Consider the following 25,872-nt stretch of genomic DNA (forward strand, 5'->3'; position numbering starts at 1 on the left):
AAAATGATTCATAATTACAACTAACTTTATATCAATTAATTCTAGCAAATTATCCATTTGATTTAAACAAAACGTAATATTTTTAAAAAAAATCTATACACTTTGTCTTATCAAATTTTTCTTCGTTTTATCTACAAAAATTAATACATACTTATAATTGTAAAAATATAAATTATTAAAATTTCCAAGCATAAGTATAAATTTAAAATTAATTTTTAAACGTGCTTTACATAATATAAATCTATTCTCACCTCAATCTGGCCTCTCTGGTGCTGCTGCAGCTGGTGCCAGAGGATGTGACACTGTTGATACTTTTGCTTCGTCGGCTTTTCAGCGAATCGCCGAGGTTGTAGACCCCGTTCGCCGTAATGGAGAATGACCTGAGCCTGTAATATTCCACCCCATCCTCCTCACCCTCATCGGCCCCACCAGCGCCACCGCGTTTCGTTTCGACGAGCATCGGCTGCAACAAAAGGAAACAATTCTGTTAATTGATATGAAAATTCCCTCTGTGGAATTCTTCTTATAGATTTTTTATTTTCATCTTCTTCGAGTTGATTTGATACGAATGAGGGGACGATAAATTGTGGGATTGTAAATAATCGAAGATTGAAAAAATAACGAATGAACTAAGAACCTTTGTAAATTTTGTACGAAATAATTGAATTGATATAATTGAGTGGATACGTTATTAATTATTTGATAAAATTTTCAGAAAACATTTTTATTAAAATTATAATAGGAATATAATGAAAAATGAAAAGAGAAAAGAAATGAAATAATTATGTAGCATTATTTTCGTTTTTTATTTTGTGTTATCACAATTTATTTACACAATAAGTGAATTAAATCTATTTTTTTTCAGATGGAATAATAATAAAATTTTTTTCATTAATCAATTTTCCAAAAAAAAAAAAAAAAAAAAACTACGCGACAGAAGTAATAGTTTGCGGCCTCCAATGTAGCATAATAAGTTGAATGCAAACGTAATTAAGCTAGATGTTGGATGACTGTTCTCAGAGAAAACCACAAACTGTGTATATGTATATATGACAAATAGCAGTTAGCAACTCAAAATATAACTGGCTACGATTCAAGATTAAATCTACACAGTGTGCGCAACATTTTCTCATCATTTTACCATTCTGTGAAATAATGAAAATTAAATTTAAAAATCTATATTTAACTTTATATCATTTCTATACAAATACAATTCCACATATGATTGATCGAACTGCAACTCAAAATTTTATACACAAATAATATTTGTTTATTACAATTTTAAATTCTATTTCATGGATCTTATTCATTTTCTGTAATACTGATTCATTAAATTCAATTAAAAAAAAATCGATGAGAATCACATTTAATTATCCCTTGTCAGACTTGTTTAAAATAATTATTAACTTAATTTATTTATTATAATTCTCTGAGAGTTGATTGCAAATAATTAAAAAAAATATATATTATTACGAATAATCAAGAAATTATACCATAGAAATGAATACCTTATACACAATATGCACCCTGAAACCAGAGTTTGCCAAGTGAGAACGGTTTCCCGTTAATTATATTCCGTTTGAATTGTTTTCACAGAAGTTGAATCGGGCCACAGATTCATGATTCAAAAGGTACTGAACTATCGCGATTAGCATGATTGAATTCGATCGGAGTACTCCTGGAAACGAGATTATTCTTTTGAAAGAAACTTGAGGATAGAAGAATCACATCTGAAATAACATGATTCCAGGGATGGAAAGAAGATTGGCGCTTTTCACGTGAATAGAACTCGGCTTTCAAACGTATATTCCTCGCATAGTTTGCAAGTGATGAAGGTATGTGTAGTACAGTTTACATTGCTAAGAAACTTTCGTACGATAGGGTATATTACTTTACTCTTGTAGGATACGTCTGAGTTATGTTAGAAATTTACACAGATTTGTTGGCATGGTATGTTTGTGTTTAGCATGTGTACAATATTTTCTCGAATAAGAGTATAAAATTTATGTTACTTTGAAGAAATGGTAACAATATTTTTCTTGTTAATGAAAGAAGGATAATTTGATGCAGGATAATTTGATGGAGGATAATCTGATGGATATTTTTATGTATTATTATATAAATTAAAAATCTTTTGATTGAAAATTTAATAATTTACCAAGTATCCATCTATCCTTGGTATGTTTAATAATTGATATTTATAAATAAATATATAAAATATTATCATAAATATTTATAATACATTGATATCTAAATTATAATAATATATTATTACTAATAATATATTATTACTATATTATTACTAATAGCAATAATATTGATTCTGACTAGTAATGGTTCGAATATCCTGTATATAATTTAAGAGAAATTAATTTTTTAATTGAATTTAATTGAATAGAAATGACTGGACCATAAAGTGATTCAATAGTCACTTAATAATCTTTTAATCTTTTAATCATCGATTAAAAAATGCACAGAATTATTTTAATATAATTTATTATATTTAATATAATTTAATTCATAGATACAATTGTTTGAATTATCTATTATTTTATGTTATATTCAGTAGATAGATAGATTTTTATACAAATTTTTATGAATGTAACGTGCATTCTATAAGTTTGTATACATTCAAATTTTGCATGAATGCATAAAATATCAATTATCAATTAAGAATACAATCTATTCTTTCCTAACAAATCGTACAGTTGGATATAAAATTACTCTTCACAATTTTAAAAAATCTAGAAGAATCAAAGAAACGTCAACTTGACTTATTTAAATCACGTGATCGACAATCGAAATCGTATCATTTTAACTTGATTGGATAATTCTATTTCCATGGATCGAGTTAATAACTTCATTTCCACGTTTCATTCGTTGAATCGTTTTCTCATTTTCCCATACAGGTTAATATTGCAGCACGTGCGTTTCATCGAGGCGAGAGGAACCGCGTTTCGAATGAAATCTGCTGGAAATGGTAGCCGTAGAATGGAAATCCTCGATGAATTTATGCACGTGATACTCTCGAGTGTGAGCATCGATTTGACACGGTTAAATGTCGAATTTTTCGTTCCGCTCTTGAAATTTTCGACTTCAATGCCTTTTGACATGAAATGTCGCGGGACGAGAATTTCGTTTTATTTTGTTTTTCGAGGGGGAAATCTGTTTGCAATAGCAAGTAATCCGATTAGCCAGCCGATTGTTATTAAATGATGGAAAGTTATTTGGATCAATCGTGACATTATGTTGTTCTGAAATGTAAATATGATATATTTGATAATCGTATATGAATGATATTGATCCGTTATTCGTTGCATTTAAATTATATTGGATGATAAAATACAAGTTGAGTTTTGTAGAAAAATTTATAATATATAAAAATGTATAATTTTTACTAATTTTTAAATTTTATCAGATATACAATATTAAAATTGAAAAGATTAAAAGTGTTTTTCAACTTAATAATTGCATTAAAATTAATTTTTCGTTCAATACTTCCTTATCCATTTCAGAAATATTAGATCTATCGTTTGATAAATTAATATTTTTTGGTTGATCATAATTCATGACCTCAATCAAATTAATGCTTCAAATGTTAGAGATAAGAAATGAGCGATCTGGCAGATGAATAAAGATTAGGGTCAAAGTGAATCCTCGCACATCGATGTGCCCATTACGAGAATTAAGGGTATTGTTGTAAACTGACGTGAGCATGAAATTCAGCTGACATCAAAGTTTCTTCCTTATAGTTTAATTCTTTGAGAAATTTCGGGGTCACGTGCAAATTACAATTATAATTTAAAAAGAATTTTTAAAAAAGATTCAAATTAAGACGTTAAAAATTTGTGAATATGAGATATTTCTCAATCATTGATATATGTATTTAAAAAGAAAGAGATTTTTTATCGAAGAGATTATTTTTAATGGAAAGTAAAATATATTAGTTACACATAGATTTCTAAAAAATAATTTTTTTATGTGGCAATTAATCATTAAGAGAAAACTTATCAATTTGATGGAGAATTTGTTTTCAATGATATTATAGCTAAAATTATTAAAAAAAAATGTTTTATCATAAAAATTTATATGATAGTATTATCGATTTTATTATTTTCACGTAGAATGCAAATTTATAACAATTCATTTATATTTTCAAAAATATTTTGATCACATTATTTCTAATCCCTTTTTTCTTTAAAAAAATCTCTAAAACTAATCAATACAAATTAATAAAAATTAATATATTCCAAATATATTTTACCCATTTTAATATATAATTACATATAATATCCTTACATTTCCAAACACATTTAGTCATCACATTTCATCTTATAACACATCCACGTGTCATCTATCATATCACCATTTCAGAGAAACAATTTACCTAACACGAAAATCCGATCCGAGAAAACTCCTCCCCCTCGCATTTTCGCGAATTTTCTTTTTATCCATGCTTTCAAGTCGCTTCTCAAACTTTCCCACCCCGGAAACAAGTGTCAAACTTGAACCCAGGAAAAGACATCACCGACTGGCAATCTCAGGTTTCGTTTCGACGACACTCCTCCTTGGATTTACGGAGAACGTTTCGCGTGGACCGGATGAAAAATCTGATTCCACGTTGTCAGCTCGAATTATGTCGATTCGATCCGTGGATGGAGAATCGTCCTTTTTCCACGTTCCGACAAATTCTCCCTGACGGATCCCCCTACCTGTTCCTTAATCCAACTTGCCACGGATCTGGATTTTCTTCTTTTTCGTGTAATTAATTCGATTAATACGAATGATGGAGAAATTGTTGGACGAGTTGACGTATCGTTACCAGCCTCTGGATAGGTACGTGTAATATGGATGGAATTAAAAAATTAAGATTGCACGAGTATTCTTATTTCCTAGTAGAATATTTAATTAAATTATTGTATGCCTTGACACGCATAAGAAATCGTAATATTCGAATAATTGTAAATTTATTTTAATTTTTATTCGCATCATATCAAGGTATATGTTTATATTCTAGGCAATTATTAAATTTTTTTCATTACAATTCGATTCGAAGCGAAATGTGAACGAGATTTAATATCTACGAACGAATCACTGCCTTCCTCGATATAACTCGTAATGCTTTTCGAAACGTGGAAAATGTCAATGGCTTTATCGTCTAATTCCTATCAAAACCGATACAAAAAAAACCGGTAATAGTAACTTGTCCCTATTTCTCGGCAAATAACCCATCGTTTTAACGAAGGTTAAAGACGGCGATGTTGCACACGATCGAGAGGATCATCGCGTTCATCGTCGAGTACAGTTACATCGACGTCTCGATTTGGTGAATGTCACTTAACCCTTATACATAATAAATCATCACATTCGTAACAAATTTTGACAACTTTTTGGAAAAATCAAATATATCAAGTTGTATAAATATGATATTAATTCTTTCGTAATATAATTACAAATAGCGCATTATTTACACAATATCGTAGAAGAAAAATGTAAGATTTTAAAATACATTTTTTTTTGTTTGTTGGAAAAGAAAAAAAAGATACAATTGTCAAGAGAATAGTGTTTAGAGAATAATCTACTGAGTTATATAATACTTTTATTTTATTATTTATATTTTATTTTAATTATCATAAATCATCGGAGAAAATTAAATATTCTGAGTTAATCTATCTAATATATTTTTTCAAAGTATTATTGATTTTTATAATAATAAAAATTATTAGTATTAATACTAATATTTTATTATTATTTGTTTGTAGATATTTATCCTATATAAAAATGGCCATGTTTTACAGTTAAATTGTTCGGTGTCCGGGAATTTACTCGTCCTTTTTTGAAGTGACACGTCATGAGTGCGCCGAATTTTAAGGATCTGGGCAAATCCGCGAGAGATGTATTCACAAGTGGTTACCATTATGGCAAAACTCTTATCAAATTGGGCGTTAAAGCGAAATCCGAGATACTTGATATGGGGAGTGATTTACGCTTGATTTGCGACACATCAAAAGTAATTTTCCAAAACATTTCCTTGAAATTTTTATTCGAAAAAATAAATTTTAATAATTTCGAGTAAACTTGAGAGAATCGAAAATCTATAAACGATTTAAGTTTCGAACTCATTTTTGCGATATTAAGCAATCGTGGAATTTGATTAAAATTTAAAAAATTGTATCACGTTGAAAAAACAATGATACAATGTAATTACTATCGTTCTTCGTGGATTTAATAGTATGCAAATTTCGAACGTAGAAAAATTTTAACCTCGAAATCCAATAATAGATTCGTGAGCAACAGTTTGACTATTGCTTTTATCCTTATGAAATATTTGAAAATTTCATCTTTTATTTCCACACATCTTTTATTTCTAATGCTATAATTAATTATTAAATCAATACTTTTTTTTATTTTTTACTTTGCATCTCGTTATTAAATTTTGTATTTAATAAAAATTAGAATTATTAATCAAAATTATAAAATTATTTATAATTATGAATCCTTGATGATCAAAGAATATCCAAATTTGACGCATATCTAAATTATTAGATATTAAATATTATTTATATCGTCGAAAATATCAATAACTTTTTAAAATTGGTTTAAAATTGGACTGACGGATAATTTGTTTAACAAAATTTAAATTTTATTAAAATGATTTGCATAATTAACAGTTGACCGGTGTCATGGATGCGCAATACAAAACAAATTACGGAAGTTTTCTACAAAAATGGTCGACGGATAATAATGTTACATTGGGCCATAGTAAAGACGACATCATAATCCCAGACCTTAGCATGCAATCGGAGGTTACTTATAATCCAACCACTACTGCCAAATTGGTAAAAATTGGTGCCAAATGCAGCAAGGAACTGTTCAACGCGTCGTGTTCGATCTGTTAGTCGATTTCACTGTTTAACATTTGTTAAATTTATAGTCGAGATAGATAAATGATTCTAGAGATGCCTATTGCGCATCTCAGAGATGTCTAATTTTAACAATTATGGTATATACAGAGCTTTCAACTTCAATCAATTCGTGGAGCATTGAATAGAAGAAAAGCAGATAATAATTGTTTGCCGATATAAGATTATTTTAATAATAGTTTACCATAATTATTTTGATTTATATATTTTTTTATGATTAATAAATAAAATAATTTATTTTATAATCATAAATTATATTTTGACAATAATTTAATCGTAACTTGTATCTACTTTTTAATTTAATATATTTTTTTAATAATGTTGTAATAATTTTAATTTTACCGTGATTCGCATTAGAAGAATGATATAAAGTTGAAAGTTGTAAAACTTGTTCGAGAGTTCAGGATAGTTTTTTAAGTTTAAAAGAAAATTAATAAAAAATTAGCAAGAAACATTTTTCTTCTTTAAGATTCAGAAAAAAATTCTAAAAAGAGAAAAGATTCTTATTCTAATTATTTCGTTCATAAATAAAAATAATGATTTAAAATATCAGTTAAAATATAAATAAAAGAAATCAACATATACTATCACTAGTAATTTTAAAAACTTTTGAAAACTCATGACTTTGAAATAAAATCTTTTCATAGCATCAATGTATGTATGTAACATTTCAATATACAAAATTCCAATTAAAAGAGATTTGTGCATATGATCTTTTTTATATGAGGCACTTTGTATGCTTACTCGACCAAAAATAGAAGTGCTCATGTTATAATTTAAATAAATAGAAAAGCTTATTTGATACTGTCCAATCTAAAAAAATTTATGACTGTTTATCTAACATGAGGTATATTTTACATCAATATATGAGCATTAATAATTTAATAATTTATATCTTTTGTTAATGATGAAAATCTTTATTGCTCAAATGTAAATTTATTTTTTTAAAGATATTTTCAATTTTATAAAAAAAAAAAGTAAGTTAATGGATTTGAAAATTTTATATCAGATCTAAATTTTTATAGATCTTTTTAATCTAAATGTTCATTGTATCACGTGTACATTTTGTTCATTCAATTCTTGATCCAAAGACTAATTTTAAAATTTAAATTAATTTAAAATTAAAATATGTCATTATTTATATTTTCCAAGCACTTAAAGATATTAATGTTTCAAAATGAAAACTTGAATGATGCGTTTAAAAATAAAATATTCTAATATAATTTTCAAAAAAAATGTTTGCATTTATAAATTTAGTCTGCTATCCTGAAACCTCAAATATTTGATTTCATCATCAAATATTTTTGCAAATTATAAGAAATAACAATCTACTTAATTTTAAAAATTTTTAAAATTTCGAATCGCTCTGGAAAATTTTATATACACATGACACAGTGTATCATCTGTGTAACGCGGATAAAAGAAATTAACGAAGAATAGAAATAAACGAATTCAATTTTCTTACTATTTGTAAAAAAAAAACAATTAATCCATTTCAACTTTACATTATCAAAATTCCCTCCGTTTCAATTATTTCCAATAATTAACTCGTTCTAATTAAATACATATATGTTCAGATTCTTACCTTCATACACGTGATTGACATTTGTACTTCCACCAAAGTAGGAGTAATTCAATGACACAACTAATATCACTGATACTCGATCGATATTAAATGAAAATCTAGCTACGTTTGATATAATGAACGTGGAATTTTGAGCCTTAACTGTGTATTAACTGCGGTTTAACGGCGTGGTATGAAGGCCACGAGTGTTGAATTTAAACTAATGTTGAAGGTTGAGGCATTCCGAATTATGGAACGTTCGGTGTTTACCAACGAATTGCGTAAAACCGCAGGGATGAATTGTTTATATTACGAGTTACATCTTTATTGTCATGAAAATTTGAAGAACGGCAGATTTTGAATCATTGGTTTAAAAGAGAAAATTCTTAATTCGCGTTATTAATTAATTTATATCTTGCATAATTTTATTTAATGCGAAAATGATCGAATTTCCATTTGTAATTATTTGACAAATTTATAAAAATATTTTCTATTTCACAGCAAGCGATGCACAATTTAACGTGGATATTTTGGGCTCCGTGGTCACCGCAATAAAAGGTTTTTTAATCGGTTATCAAGGTGGTTATAACACGGAATCGAACAAAATGACGAAGAACGATCTAAGTATGGCTTTCGATTATCAGGACTTCGGTTTTTACTTTCGATGTACCTCGATACCATACGAGTATGGACTGTCTCTCATGTACAAAGGTTACAAATTTTATCTAATTTTTTAAAAGATCAATTTATGTATCAATGCGAAATATTCACACTAAGAGCTGTCTAAAAATATATATGAAGATGGCGTCCAACCTTCATTTATGTCTATCTTCCGGATATCTATTTTATCTAAATGCAGAAATATCTTTTAAGAAAAAAATATTATGAAAAGAAAATTTATAAAGATATATTACATTATGCAATATATTAATAGTTTTTTTTATAAATGGATACGTAAAACTCGAATTTACTTTTTTAAATGGAATCATAATTTTTAAACTAATTGATCAATAATTTTATTATTGTTATTTTAACATGATATATTAATAAATTCTTTGACTTCGTGTGAATACGACAGTGAATATTTCGTGTAATGATAAATTCTCAAAATTATAATAATCATAACGACTTACACATATATCCATTCTGATTCGTGAAATTTTTGTAAGAACTATGTATCACATTTCCTATATTGGATTTTTATTTTATTGTTTGAAAGATTCCTTTTTTTGTTGCAACAAAGTCGGGATTTATGAATGAAAATAGCAAATGTAAAGATGTACAAAAATTTGATTCAATAGATAAATGTGCAATATTTTTCACGACGAAAATTTCTATATGGAAACACAGATGGAATTTTCCCTGTCATCGCGAATATTTCATTCTGGCTTTGTGAATATTTCTGGTATTGATCTGAAAAATATTTACGATTGATTTATATCGTTCAAACGTGGAATTTATCAGTTAATCTCGAGATAATTCAGATAAATATTATTACGTGCAATTACATATTTTTAAAACGAATTAAAAAACGAGAATTTTTTAATAGATTTTCTTTTTTATCGATGAAAGGAAATCAATAAGATCGGTTTAGTTTTCCTCGAATAGAATGTAATTGTAGTTATTTAATTTTGGAGAATAGATTTAAATAATCGTGATGGTAATAACGTTGGAAATTCGAATAAACGTAATGGTATTTTCGTTGACAATTCGCAATGTAAAACGATTTCAAATTAGTATGGATCTGATTTAACATGTGGAAGCACATTGGATTAATGTAATTAGTGAAATTAATTTAACGCGCATATTTAGTCCTGCTTTTATTGATTGATTAATATTAATGTAGTTAATTATGGAATTTGATTTTCTTCGAAACTTTAGAGAAGAAATAGTAATTTTTTGTTTAATAAAACAATTTTATCTTTTCTAGTTATAATAATTTTAGAAATTTGTATTTATAATTTATTTTATATAACGTGAAAATTTTCATATTATCAAAAAAAGTAAATTATTTATTGCAATTCTATTTAAATCTTTTTTCACGTCGAGTTTTCAATTATCTTCAGTGATTTTATTTTGTTCATTAATATATAATATTATTATTCATTAACATATATTATCGATACATTGATTTTAGTTTGATCAATTTACACTTAATCAAAATCCAATTTTAATTTCCAACTATTTTCCATATCGCAAGTTCTCTCGTTCCATCTACGAAATTTTATATTTTATACGTTTTATTGACTTTGAATTATTCATTGTCTATATTTAATTTAATCATATGCAAATTAAAATATATTGCATTTTCCTGAAACAAGATAAAAATTTCCGAAAAAAGTTATTCTTCCAATCTTTCGAAATTCATTTCTACATCAATTTTCGTTCTCATTCGTTCAAAAAGTAAAATGATCTTTCTAAATTTCAAAATTCGTTTCTATGACAATGGCAGAGATTTTTCTTAAAGCAACATTCAGAATATCGGTGACTCATTCCTTTAAATTCGATGGTTTTCGCTCGAGTAAACTGTTCTCAAACTTTACTCCGTACATGGTTAAAATATTGCGAATATTGTGCGAAGAGGGATAAAATTCTCATAAAAGAATTTATTGTATGGAATTTATTATTGTAGGAGAAAATGGAGAAAAGGGTTGCAGTTCCATTTCACATGTATATAATCTTGAATCTGTTCTTGAGAAAGAGTTGTAAAATGTACTAAATATCTGGTCACTTATTTTTCAATTATTTTTTTATTATTGCAATTAAATTAATTTTAAATTGTCTCTTAAATTGTAATTCTTATTAGTCTCTGTTTCATGTTAGTATAAGCTTACAAGAGATTGAAATTTTTAAATGAAAGAACATCTTTATAAATGTAAAAATTTATTTTTTAGCAAATTTTTTCTTTATTTGTTTTTTGTATTTTAGCAATACTATCATTTCAAACGATTGGAATTTTTGAATAAAAGAATAATTTAAAACTCTGTCCCAATGATAATTTTTCAAAGTGTTGAAATTTCCAAAGTGTTCTATTTTTCAATTTTTTTTTTCAATATTGTTTTTCAATTTGTAATTCTCCGTTTCAACAATATGCTCTGTCAAGAGATTGAAATATCCAAATAGAAAACTTTGACATATAGAAATATTCGAAATTTTCTCTTAATTGAAATTTCTATTCTAGTAATACGATTTATCAAAAAGTTGAAATTTTCAAATAAAAGAATTAAATGGTTTTTTTTAGATTTAATCCTTGAAATGTGTGATTTATGCTTTTGTCAATTTTATATATCCATCGCAAGAAATCTTCAAAACTCGATTATTTTTCAGGGATGTCGAAAAAGTTTATTTATTATATGATAATTTAAACATACATACATCAAACAATGTGACAGTGATGATATCTTATATTATATTTTTATAAAAAAATTTCCTATATTTTCGTAGATTCTACTTTAAGATGCATATATGATCTACATCATATATCACTAGACAATTCAGAGAATAGATCTCTAGTTGACCTAATAATATCGATGACTTGTCCTCTCTTACAATTTTCTGTTGTTAAATCATTAAATATATTGTCGAATATTTTTCACTGAATTAAATTTTTCTATGTAAAAATAAATATAAAAAACATTATTCATTTTCTCATTTATTTTTTTCACCTAAACTCATCTTTTACAAGCAATTTTTCTTCTTTTTCTTTTTCAATTATCTTACTTTTTTACCATTTTCTCTGTCACTTTCGAGTTTCTGAAAGAATTTATTTCTTAAAAAACTCTTTCAAAGATTTTTATGATAAAATATTAAACCAATACTCTCAAGAACAACTTCTTCCTCGAATTTATTATCGATTAAATCGCGAATTTCTAAACTTCCTTCCGATTATCCATTATGGACGAAGTAAACGTCTAAATACAGAAGTTGCCGAAAGCTCTTGAATCGGGGGATCTGCGAAACACAATGTTAAAGTCCGTAATCTTCGGCCTTCATTGTCGAAGGATTATCGAGTTTAACGTTGAATTCATACTCGTGTTTCCTTTGGCTAAAGATAAAACAATAATATTAACTTCTACTCTTGTTTCTATATATCAAAAAATAGAAAAATTCGTTTCCTCTCTTGATTACTTCGTAATTCATATTGATACAATAAAACAACAATAATCAGTTTCTATACTGTATAAATATGGAAGCAATTTATTTATCTTTAAAGTGAATTTTTCAGGATTTAATTTCACGAATCATAGAATATTTTGCATTTTAAATCGATATTATTATCATCGATAAACTGTAGATCATGAATGAAACATTTAAAACTGATTTTAGAGATTAACGTTACTTACTTTTGGCTCACGTTGTATATACACAAAAATTTGCACGATAACTAAATTGATTATGATAATACGTTCATCGCTTCCATGCATATTTTATAATCCGTCATGTTTACACTTTGCACAGTCCTGGATGTAATTACTGGGTCCATCAAGAGGAAAATAACCACTCGAGCAACAGCTGGAAATAATGTTGGGTTAATGACTGTAGTTGGCTAGCAAATCTCTGGCCTTTTTCCTTCCAATTTTCCCTTATTCGTTTTGATAGCGCCGCGTTTTTCTTTTCCTCGAAGGAAGGTTAGATTCGATGAATTTGGCGGTATGGAAGGTACATAAGTGCCTCCACCATTTCGTACACCGCAAATTTTCATCGATTTTTCTGGTTTCATAAGTTGCTGTGCGAGCATTTGTCGAGTGGCCGAGATACGAAAAGGTTTCGTGGAAGTTTTCGTTATGAGCTTCGTGGCAGAATTTTTTTATGCGAATATTTAGTTCAAAAATTAAGTTTGCAATATTTGATATTGGATAACGATATTCTTATTTTAATTTTCAAAGTGTAGAAGTTAAGAATTTCGATGATGATCGTTAATAATTAATTAATTTGAGGATCTGAAAAATAATTTGAAGATTTTTTTAAACAATTGTATATCATTTATCGATTCTCTTTGTCAAATGTTTTAGAAATGAAACGAGTGGATTATTGTTAATAGGATAATGGCACGTTTTATTCAATTGTATTCATCATGTTTATAAGGATTTCATTTTGTAGATTATAATTATAAGATAACTGCAAGTTTCGTTGTGAAAGCTCTAATTTTCTCAACAGTCATCATTTCTATACAAGCTGTGAAGATATATACATATATATGTATGTAATTAAGCTAGTACAAACAAACTGTGTTATATATATATATGTAGTTACTAGGTTGCTTAATTAGTAGCATGTACGATAGGGAAAGTTGTTACAGAACATCGTACTCTGTCGGAAATTTGAATTTTCGCCTGGTAATAAAACTTCATAGATTTTTTTCCAAAATCAAATTCTGCATACAAAGATGCTATTTTACATTTTTGAATAATTTTTTTTTTTAAAAAGAATTGAAATTTCTTTCCCTGATTCTTTATTTTTGGTGATACACTTTTTCACGTAAAATTTTTAAATTTATAAAAGAGATTAATTAAAATTAAATTTTAATCAATTGGTACACAAGCTTTCGAACGAAATTTAATAATTTTCCATATTTATAATCTTCCACGTTAGAATCCAACGATTCATTTAACTAATTTAATGTTCAATTTTTCAATTTATATCATTAATCTTCTTACGATATAAACATCAACCCCTCAATAACCAATTTAACGACCATATAAAATTCAATATCGAATGAAATAAATCGTTTTATTTCTTTAAAGGGAATGCACGTTAAAGACAAAAGGATGTAACGGTATTTTTCGTAATTTTTCAAGTGACCGAAGAATGGGACACGGCTATTAATAGTATTGTATGCAGAAATGGTGGAACGATACAATGGATGGTCGGCGCTGCAGCTAAATGGAAAATCGACGAGACATCGACGTTCCGTTGTAAATTCAACAGCGATCTTCAACTTGGTATGAGTTTACAGCAGAAACTGGACGACAATGTCATGTTAACCCTGTCCTTTAACATCGATTGTATAAACCCTCTGAGAGGTGGCCACAAAGTCGGTCTGGCCTTTGACATCGAGGGTTGAGCCAATGAATTTCGAATTTTCTTTTTTATACAAAAATGCTCTTTGATGTCTTTGATTTTTTTAGTCCACTTGTTTCTCGTTTATATATATATATATACATACATATTATATTGTGATTGTTGTGATATTAAAATGTCCGATATTATTGATATTAAAATAGCATTTGCAAGTGACTCGTTCTTTCAATTTATTTGCATTTCTAAGAATCATTCGAAGATGATGAATTTCTTTGTGATTAGGTTTTCGTTGTTACGATATTTTTTAAATATTTTTATTTTGCTTTTTTCGGAAAATATTTTATTTTATTCTCTTCTTTTTTTTGAATTTTTATATTAATTATTATTAATTATATTAATATGAATTTTTTGAGATATGTAGTTCTTGCAATGATTTAATTATTTATTTAGAAATTTCTTAAAAACGAAAAGATAAATAAACAATAGATGCCTGATAAAATTTGCAAAAAAAGATTTTTTTTTAATACGATTAACATTATATATCAAGGTTCAAGGATTTTGTAAGATTCTCTAATGATGAAAGAAGTTCTTTGCATTATATTCTGGAAAAAGGAGGTCATCGTTTGTTGACTGAATCCTCACAACTTTTTTTAATTGCCATATTTAATCCGACAATATTTGCAAAAATTTCATTATTCGATAAAGATTCAAGATGGATGAATACTCGCCTCATACAGATTAATTTAAATACGAATTTCGGAAACAATCGTCAATTAAAATTATTGTAATTGCAATGATGTAATAGCAATTTACCACATTAATGAAATATTTTTCTCTCATCTCGTAGAAAACAATTTAAATAATTCCAAAATCACGAAATAACGAAATCTTTTATCTACGAATGATAGGAAATTATTCGTTCAAATTATTCGCCCATCAATTCATAAACATCGATTAAATACAACAATTAAAATTAAATAATTTATTAAAATTATGCATGATATTCGTTTCACGAATATAAATCCGCGAAACAATTCGAGGCATGTTTATCGAAATTTCACACGAGTATAACGCGCGTTAATTTCCATTTTACTCGATTTCAATCACTGAAGTAGCACGTATCGTTCCCTTGTTTCGAATAAGTGTGGAACGTAATAATTGATTTCACCGCCTGTTTTAATAAATGTCCACGACGACTTGATGCACGTACATATTCCTGAAGGATATAACGGATATTTTTCGTTCCCCGGTGGTAACAGAATCAGAAATTAATGGGGCCGTTATTGATCTTGTTGCTGACGCGTAGCGATTCATTGTTAATGAGAGAGAGAAAAAAAAAACAGCTTTGTCCATTCTTTTCCACGGTACGAATGAAAATTTGCCAACTTAAAGAGGATCGTTCGACCTTAAGACGGCTATTCAAACAGCAAAATTGAAAGGATTTGTCTTGGATTGTTTGAATTTGTACACGGTATTGTACAATAGTTATTCGTTTAAAATGAATTTTAAACATCAGCCTCAAACCAAAGCTCTATCTTTTCCATAAATTTTTCTATAATATATTAACTGTTTCGTATACATGATACATTTCGTCATGCATCAATTTTTGCTTTAGAATAAATATGTGCTATTTTATTTATTTTAAAGACACTTTTACAAGCAACGATAAATTATCACTCATCTACTATTGCAATACTTTGTTTTTTGTTACTTTTTCTCTCAAAATCTTTTTCTCCATTGATAAAAATTGTTAATTGTTAAAGAATTAATATTTATTTCCACAACATTGTTATCTTAAAAATTGATAAAATTCAAAAAACAAGTTTCCATTTTCATCACAATTCCTCATTGCTTTACAAAATTCCAATCCAAAAACGTCCACGTCCATCGAAACTTCTCCAGAAATTGAAAATTTCACAAACGTTAAACAGCCGTCAATATTCGAAATATGGAAAAATTAATTGCTCGTGTATTATATCGTATAATATTTTCTGGCGAATTAGAATAGAGATACGGACGAACGAATAATAATCCTCACCTTGTGTCGAGGAACCGCTGGCATACTGCTCGTTCTTCCACGATACTGTCTCGGTCCTGGACCTCGAGATCCCGTTGGACCAGCAGGGCTGGTTGGGCTTGGACCTCCTGGACTCGCTCCCGGACTCAAATGAGACGAGGCAGACACTGCTCCAGGGCTTATTGCCGGAGTTCTGGTGGGACTTCTCGGCGAAGGCGATAAATGACCCCAAGGGCCGGTTTCCGCTTGCAGAAACCTATTGTCGGGATAAGAGAAATTTAGCATTAGAATTGTATTACACGTGGGTTTCGATGTTACACGTAGAACAAGCTGCATTAACGGTGCATATAATATTCAGATATATTGGGCGGCCAGATCAGAGATTTTCATCTTTTGTCTTTTGGGAAATGGGGAAGAAAATAAGTTGTTAGTAAGTTGTAAGGAATCGTTTGATGATAGATAGAAGAAATGATATTTTATTTAAAGAAATAATAATATATTGTAATAATTTTTTTTTCGAAATCGAAATGGTAATTATTAATTTGAATACGTTGATGTTGTTTTGGGGAAAATTGGATTCCGTTTTGAAAGAAGCTATTAATTAGCTGCTATTTGAGATTTTACTTAAATATTTAAATATAAATATTAATTGTTCGATTTTATATTATAACATGATTTTATAAATCAATTTTATTATTCTAAATAAGCAGATACGATATAAGTAACGTAAATTTGCGAATCACATGCGAATATTTTTAAAAATTAAAATAATAATTCCTCTTTACTAAAATATCTAATAACATAAAAAGCTACGAATAATTCAAAGCATAATTTGAAACTTTTTCAAAATTAAGAATAATTACTAATTATTTGAATGATAGGAAATATACTATTGTTTAAAAAATTCAGATTAGAAGAACAAAACTAAAAGAATATTTAACAAACTTAACTGCATGATACTGTTGTTTAAAAAAGGCCCGACCAATTTCCTTTAAAAAAGAAAGTAAAGAATATTATTCGAAAACACAAATATTTACACGTTCACTACCAATGATAATAGTTTCGAATTCACAATAAAATTAGCAAAAGATCCGACACAAATCACTAGAACTAAAATGAACTTACTAATTACAAATTATTATTTATAATAATATCGAAACACACACACACACACAGTAGTAAACGTGTATCATTTAAATAAAATTTCCTATCAGACAATAACAGAATAGATAATATCCATCAAGCTTAGCTTACCTGTGCAAGTCTGGTGTTGGTCTGGCGACTGCTATGCTTGAACTACGACGTCTGGAAGTGGTCGGTGATTTCGGACCATCCACGCTCGAGTGTCCTTGGGATCCTGTCAAAGAGGTACGGTGCAGGCGAACCTCGATCTCGCTGCTCCTCCTCTGGAATGCCCTTTTGCTCCATCGTCTGCTCTTCGAGTCGGTGTTCGAGGCCTCCTGCTTTCTGAAAGTACCGTCTTCTGTTAGCATAAAACGTAATTGGACCTTTATTTTTGCTGCTGGAGGGGAGAGGAGGGGAATTGTTTCGAACAGGTCAAGTGATTTTCGACTTGTGAAAAATAGGAAGAGCTTACTTGGCCAGATCTCTGGTCGAGATAGGTTCGTTTTTTTCTCGGTAGATGCTCGGATAGTATAAAGGGTAGAATCATCTTAAGTAAGGGTTTACGTAGGAGAATTAAATTTCGTTGGTGTTATTTTATTAATGGCGAGTCTCACGGAATTAGTGGTTTAATTATTGTTTTTTTTTGTGGATCTTTTCTGTGATAAGATTGCTTGTTTGTTCCGAGTGTTTATGATTGAGATTAAAGTTGATGTTCGTTGTTATTACAAGATATTAAAATATAAATTTGAAATTATCTTTGTTTTAATATTTTTAATATCGAAGATGAGTTTATGAATATAAGAATCATTTATAAGATATAAAATGTTATAAATTATTTGCTTTAAAATTGTTAACTTTGATTTGCCATTTAACTTTTTAGATTTAATTGGTTAATAGAAGTTAACAATATTATAGGATTCAATCTTATATCTCATTATATTATATTATACATATTATATTATATTATATTATACACGAGAGTTAATATTTCATAATAAGAGTTATATTTTTTAATCCTTAAAAATAATGCATTTTATTTATTGTGAAATAATTCAATAAAATTTATATATGCATGTTTTACGTATTTTCTACAGGTTCTACGTATGTTTATATCAATGTTCTTAATATCGTTTAACGTTTTTTTTATTCTTCATCAGCCATTATTTGTGACAGTAATATTCCATAGCGATTATTGATATTCCATAAATAAATGAGTTTGATATTATTAAATTTGAATGATTTAAATCAAAAGAAATAATACAAACTTAATGTAAACTATATTTTTTGTCGTATAATATTTTGCTAGTTTTTTAAAATTAATAATAAATTGGAATAACAATAAAAATATCTACGATTATATTTTAATAAAATTTCTTGAATATTTATTTCAATTATTTATTTCATACTTACTTCAAAATAACGTAATGTAATCTTTCATTCAGTCAAATTTAAAGCCAAAATAAATAATTATTTAATAATTAATGAACTATGACATACAAATAATAATACAAGCGTATTGTTTAGTTACTTTTTACAGTGTATTTATACATTGTCCTAATAAAATATTTATCGATAGATCAAGATATAGTTGAAAATGTCTAATAGAGATAATTTATTTATAAAAAAAATATTGCATTTTGTCAAATAAAAATTTTATTTTATAAAAAATTAAAAATATACAGAATATATTAATATATTTATACACGTTTTCAGATCGATTCTGAAAATCAACTTTTGTATTTATATTTTAGCTTCTAGAATTAATCTCAAAGATATCCCACGAATATATTACATCGCCCACAAAGCTATAAAACAATTTTAATTTAACTTTGTGTTGGCAACTAATAGAATGACCTCAAGAGCGAGAAACTTAAGTCCTTAAAAGTAGAAGCATAAAAAGAGAAAGAAAAAGATAAAATAGAAGAAGTTAATTGTACAAGAAATCAAACTAAATTTGATAAAAAATTACGAGAAAAAGAAAAAAAATATGAATATTTTATAAATATAAATATGAAAAATATTTGTATATTTTTTTTCATCGAAACACAATAATAAAGAATACAAATATTAACTATTTCTGACAAAGATAAAATAATCAAATTAAAAACTAGAATCAATTACAAATAATCTATATTTAGTATTTCCACATGTTTCATATTTATACGCGAAATAAAATATACATAAAATTCTACTTCTAAAATAAAAGTAACAAGCCAGAAACTCGAAATAATTAATTACCATTTATTCCAAATAAAATATGCTCAAATTCGTCACGCGATTAATTAATACGCGTTTAAATCATTCGATAGGGATCCTTGGCCGACTTAGCCAATTAAATTAGCGATATCACGTTGAGTAATTTACTATTTCATCCTATTTCGTCCATATTCCCAACATTTATCTGTCATGTATCAGGCATAAAATCGCTTTAAATCCGAATCTGACAGTCTTCCGCTCAAAATGGCTTCCATTTCGCATGAAAGACAGTGGCTCGTGGCAAGTATCGCACACTTGTACGAATTCTGAAAAGGCACACATGAGGAAGGAAGCTGGAACGAGACACACGAGACGCCAAAGAAATGTGATTTCACAATTCTAATATTCTGGATCGTGTCGTCCATTTTTGAACCGTTGCAACTATTATTCCCTTTATTACATTTCGCAATTCCATGTGGAACGATTTCGTACACGAAACGTTATTTGTAATAACGAATTTGTTTGTGAAAGAGCTATTTTAAAACTAAATATTAATAAACTAAATTATGAATATTTTATTCGAATCGAGAGGTATTTATGAAGAATTTATGTGGATATTTCATTTTTGATATTGATAATGAACAACTTTTATTTATTTAAAGGAGAATTTTGGTTTAGGCATAGTTTTCTTTCTAAATATGTTCAATTTTCGATTGCTAAATGAGTTTATCATATCTTACACGAATAAAAAAAAATTTAATGTTGTTGTATTCATATAAACAATTTTTCGTTTGACATAATAGATAATTTTTTTATTTTTGCAAAAATAAATTAAAACTGTTTCAGAAATCTTTGTATTCGAAGGATATTTTTCGAGAAAATTGAACTTAAAAATTGGTAACTATCGTGCTGTTGCGCGAGATTCACGGAAATTGCATTTTTCTATCGTCTGTTGCAATTTCCCACAAGAACTATTTTCTTTATTTTGTAACGACAGATACGTGGTTAGTTGATATTGCTCCAGTCAATATATGAATTATTTTCTTTTCTTTCGTTTAATTTTAACGAAATTGAAGAAATGCATATTCAACATTACGTTCTTTTCGAAATATAACTCAACAAATATCAAGTTTAATTTAATTATTCACGTATATAATTAATTCCAATTATTAAGAAAACGATTTTATTGAAATTATTCACACGTGAGAACAAATCGATTCACAAATAAAATAAAGATTTAATAATTTCTTGCAAGAATTACGGAAAAACATTTAACAATTAATCTTTCTTTTGATCGAAATATTGATTCATTATGTGCAAATCGCGATTTTTTTATTAGTACAAATTTGCTACAAATTGCTACAAATCAATTTAAATTATGAGATAAAAAATGTAATTTGATATTAAAAGAAAAGAAGAGTGGAAAGATAATTATAAGAAAGAATCAATAATTGCATCATTATTATCATTTTTTCGATTCGTTCGAACGAGCTGAAATAAAAATCTAGATAGTAAGTCATCGTTATCTTAGTAAGTTATCCTTTTGAAAGAGACTTATTAAAACTTCGATGACACTTATTCTTTTAGGAATGGAGAAGAGAACACAACCGGCGCGTGTAAATCAGCTATGAAAGAAAATTAAATTTTTTCTCTATTAGTCACTAATGCGTCCATTTTCTCTTCAACCAACTGTTAATATTTCTCTCTCTTTCTCTTTTTTCTTTTTTTTTTTAATCTTTAACGAGCAACGAATATTCGAGTGGAATTTCTCGAAATACGTGAGAACATCGACCTTCATCGATTGCTCCCTTTTCTGCTCCTTAAATTGATGAAACATATTGAAGCGTATCCAGATATCGATTATACGTACAATACACGAATAAAAATTTTTAAATAAATTTTTCACTACGCATATTTTCGAAAATTATATTTAATTTCAATGAATAATTTTAATTTTTGGAATTTCAAAAAGCAAGAAGAGGAGTTGGCATATAAAGATATTAATTGAGGTTTATTTGCTAAATTATAAAAAATTTAATTTTACGAAGAAAGAGATGAAGATAGAGATGAAATGATGAATATTTCTGTATATCAAATTATAAAGTTTTCCATTGGACGTAAATCTTTTATTCCAATATAATAAAAATATTTTCAGAAACTATATTTTGAAAAGTTAACGTGAGACGATAGATATTTTACGATTTAGATCAATCACTGATTGAATTTAAACAATTACACGTATAATTTAAATAAGGAGCTATAAATTGTCATTCATAAGTAATGAACAGTAGAATTTAATATAATTATAATACACCTTGTGTACTATAGTTACACAACGCGATTCAGGATGAACAAAGCAAGCGTGTCAGTTGCACGAACACAGCACAGAGAATTGCGTATTACCTTGACAAGTTTGTTTCACGAGCCTGTATAAACGATAATGTCATTCGACTAGTTAATCCCTTAATCATCAAATACCGTAATATCAGTCATATAGCAATTGTGAATTATTTTGTCAATCACGAGAATAAAGATATTTTCAAATTGTGAATTAAACGAAAGTAGATGCTTCGTCTACTCGATATTATCATTTGAATGATATCAAATATATATGATATTCAACTATATATATATGTAAATATATATATATGATGGCGCACTAGTATACATAATGCATGGATGATAGAGTATTTGAGATATAACAATGGCAACTTACTGTGCATTAGTTGTGCTATCTCGATCGTCATGGTTGACTGAATTAGTTCTTTCCAAAGTTATATTTCTATGCAAATTTAAATCGGATGCAAGATTTATTTGTATTCAATTATTATGCATTATGCATATATTGTATTCGAAGAATTTTTCGAGTAAGTTATTTATATCTAAGAATGGAATAAAAATTTATTCACAATCTTAAGAATTATTTTTATGAAGAAATTTTATCGATAAATTTATTTTTAGTATAAATATTTTGCGTTGTTATTATAGTACGCAAGAAAAATTCTGCGTTTATTGTTGATTTATTCCGATGGATAGCAAGCTTAGAAAATTTCATGGAGAAAATATAATTATCAATCTATTCAAGATCTATTATTGAAATGTCAGAGTCACAAGAATTACATAATACATTATAATGATGATTCAATATTTAACGAACGTGACATACTATCTTTAAGTTCTAAATTTAATCAGAATAAAAATATACTCTTGTTCGTCAGCGGATAATACTAAAAGTTTTTAATTTACATAATAAATTTATATTAAAAAAACGAAGTATCTCATAAGTAAAATATTTTTCAGGAAAATTTCTCGTAAAATTATGTTTTATGTTAGAAATCAATCTAAAAATATTATTTGATAAGATAAAAATAAATGTCGAAAATTTATAAAAGATATTCAAATTAAGTAAAAATAAAACTAAATAAATTTTTCGCGTATTATGTTAATAATTATGTTATAATATATTGTAATATTATAAATTTGATAAAATTATAATTTTAATATAAATTTTAATTTTAATATAAATACTTAAATAATGAAAACAAATTGAAAAAGATTTTACTCAAGATTACTCATTATGAATAAAGCTTAAAAGTTTCTTATAGAAAATTCTACTACTCTTCTACTACTCTCTAAAATCTTGGCACAAAGAAGTACGCAGACCATATAAAAAATTCACCTTGGCATCTGCTAAGCAAATAAGATATTTCAGGAAATAGTTTCAACATCATGTTCCCTTTGATACTGTATGACTTTTATATATATGTATTTATAAAACACTTTTTCATAGAATAGAATACATAATTTAGAAGTTATATAGAATGGACAGGCATGATTCATCTTATATATAAGAAATAATGTCTTTGAACTACAAAGTTATTCTTAAAATTATTTTTCGTACGCAAGGAAAAAAAAAAAAAATAGAAGAGTTTTTAGCATTCAAGGAGGAATTCATATAATCAATGTGTTAACTATTTAATCTTTACACTTCATCCTGAAAAATTTTTTAATAGAGTGATTTAAAGTTATAAGAGTGGAGCAAATTTATTTATATCAAGTTTAGAAAAGTTCAACTATTATTTAAAAATAGTTACTTTTTTCACAAAAATTTATTGATTTATTGATTTATTAATTTAAAAATATTTCCTTTTATATGCAAGACAAAATTGTAAATTATATCGTCATCTACACTTAGTTTATATCGAATTCTTTTTTAGATATATCATTCACGACATACACAATAAAGTTCTCAAATATTATAATAACAAGTTTCAACAGATTATTTTTCTATCACTTGTTACGATGCATCGAATAAATCAGATTCGAAGCGTCAAATTTAATTTTATCGTCTTTCGTTCATGCGTTTGCATGCATCCTATTAACGTGAAGTAGAAATAAATTTACTGCAATACTTAGATACAATGCGTTTGTAATTAGATCGATTTAATCGGATCTTCCGTTTTGCACTTAACGTTCAACAATTCTGATTCAATCGAGAAACCATTCCATTTAAACTTCATTTCTGCATTATTTCTCGTGAAACTTTATTTCTTCCTTGACATTTTTCAATTTTACTTCTTGTATATACTTATTATATATATATATATTATATATTATAAAACAAAATATAAAACAATTTAAACTTAAATAATCCATTTAATAAATTTTTAATACAAGATTAATTATATAAGATTAATTATATAAGATTATTTATTATTATTTATTATTTATATAATTTATAATATAATTATATATATAATTACACAAAAATCATAAAAATCTTCATACGCTGTTTTAAGAAATTTAACTCTAAAATTGTCTTTATCATATGTCTTTATCATATATTACATATCACTTATATGTTGAAATGTCCCGAAAAAAATCCAATTTAGAGCGACTTCAAATTGAACTTTACATTATCTTTGTTTTGTATTTTCCATTGTTATCGTGTACGTTGTGTTTCATTATTACTGCAAAATTGCATCGTGTAGAGGAAATTTCGATTTACAAGGCTTGAAGAGAGAATTGGAAAACGAATTTGAAGGGTGACAGAACATGGTTCATTAGATCTGTCGATTTTTAGATTGAGTTTTATGCCACGCATCAATCGACAAAATGTTTAACCTTTTCGAGATTGGTCCGAGATCATTTTTTAAAGAATCACTGATATTAAAATTTTTCATTTCTTTTTATCCAATTTACTCTACAAAAAGAAATAAAGAAAAAATACAAACAATTTTCTTATACCTCATAATTATTAAAAGAGGAAATAAATTATAATTCTTCTATTACATTTGTAAAGATTTGTTAAGAATTATTTAATGTATTTTTTTAAATCTAGTTCAAAAATCATTCAGTGTTTTACTGAAAATTTCGATTTTAATAAAATTTAATACAAAGAAATTAAGTATATCAATTTAAAGATAGAAAAGTGGAATGAGACAATCTTTTTAAACGATAATCTCTCATCTAAAATCTAATATATTTAGATTTTTGTTTTTTTAAAGTAAAACAAAAAAAAAAAAAAGAAAAGAAAAAGGATTCGATCAAAACGAATGTAATATAGAAAGAGAGAAATATTTATATCTAATATTTTAGAAATTTTAAATTAATTGATATTGGAAGATAATACAGAGTGATATTCGTGTTTATAGATTTATGAAGTATATGGCTGATTAACAATCCTCATAAATCCTCGTACGTAATTTACCAAACTTGTACTGGTTAACAGCTAAATAGGACGAAACACTTGAGCTTATCAATAAAGCTTGTTACATGGAAAACGCGAGTAATTTTTCTTTACCTTGAAGTAATTTATTAAACCTATTTTTATGATTGGATGAAACATATCTTAATATCATAGAGTATAATATTGTAAAATATAACTTATTATGTTATTTTTTAAATGGATTACCCATTACTCAGGATATTTGAAGGAAAAATATAAAGCCTTACAATATATATAAAAATGATTCATCCATTAGAGATTATAAAATCAATTTTCAAAGGAATTAATTTAATTTTAT

At 27.0% G+C, this 25,872-nt stretch overlaps 1 protein-coding gene across 2 annotated transcripts in view; it reads right to left on the reverse strand.

Annotated features, from left to right (window-relative positions):
- LOC122710376 (GTP-binding protein RAD-like) overlaps positions 1-25,872 on the reverse strand; it is a 40,656-nt gene that overhangs the window by 13,144 nt on the left and 1,640 nt on the right. The window contains exons 2-5 of one of the 2 annotated variants that reach the window (XM_043928193.1): positions 17,780-17,992; positions 17,476-17,514; positions 16,547-16,781; positions 252-463 (exon numbers count right to left, since the gene is read on the reverse strand). In XM_043928193.1, coding sequence (XP_043784128.1) covers positions 252-463; positions 16,547-16,781; positions 17,476-17,514; positions 17,780-17,992 — 699 coding nt within the window. The remainder of the gene's footprint in view (positions 1-251; positions 464-16,546; positions 16,782-17,475; positions 17,515-17,779; positions 17,993-25,872) is intronic. The other variant, XM_043928194.1, reaches the window with a different exon arrangement.

This window comes from Apis laboriosa, unplaced genomic scaffold, assembly GCF_014066325.1.
Source record: "Apis laboriosa isolate Shangri-la unplaced genomic scaffold, ASM1406632v1 scaffold14686_cov152, whole genome shotgun sequence".
In the NCBI taxonomy this organism is placed as follows: Eukaryota; Metazoa; Arthropoda; class Insecta; order Hymenoptera; family Apidae; genus Apis; species Apis laboriosa.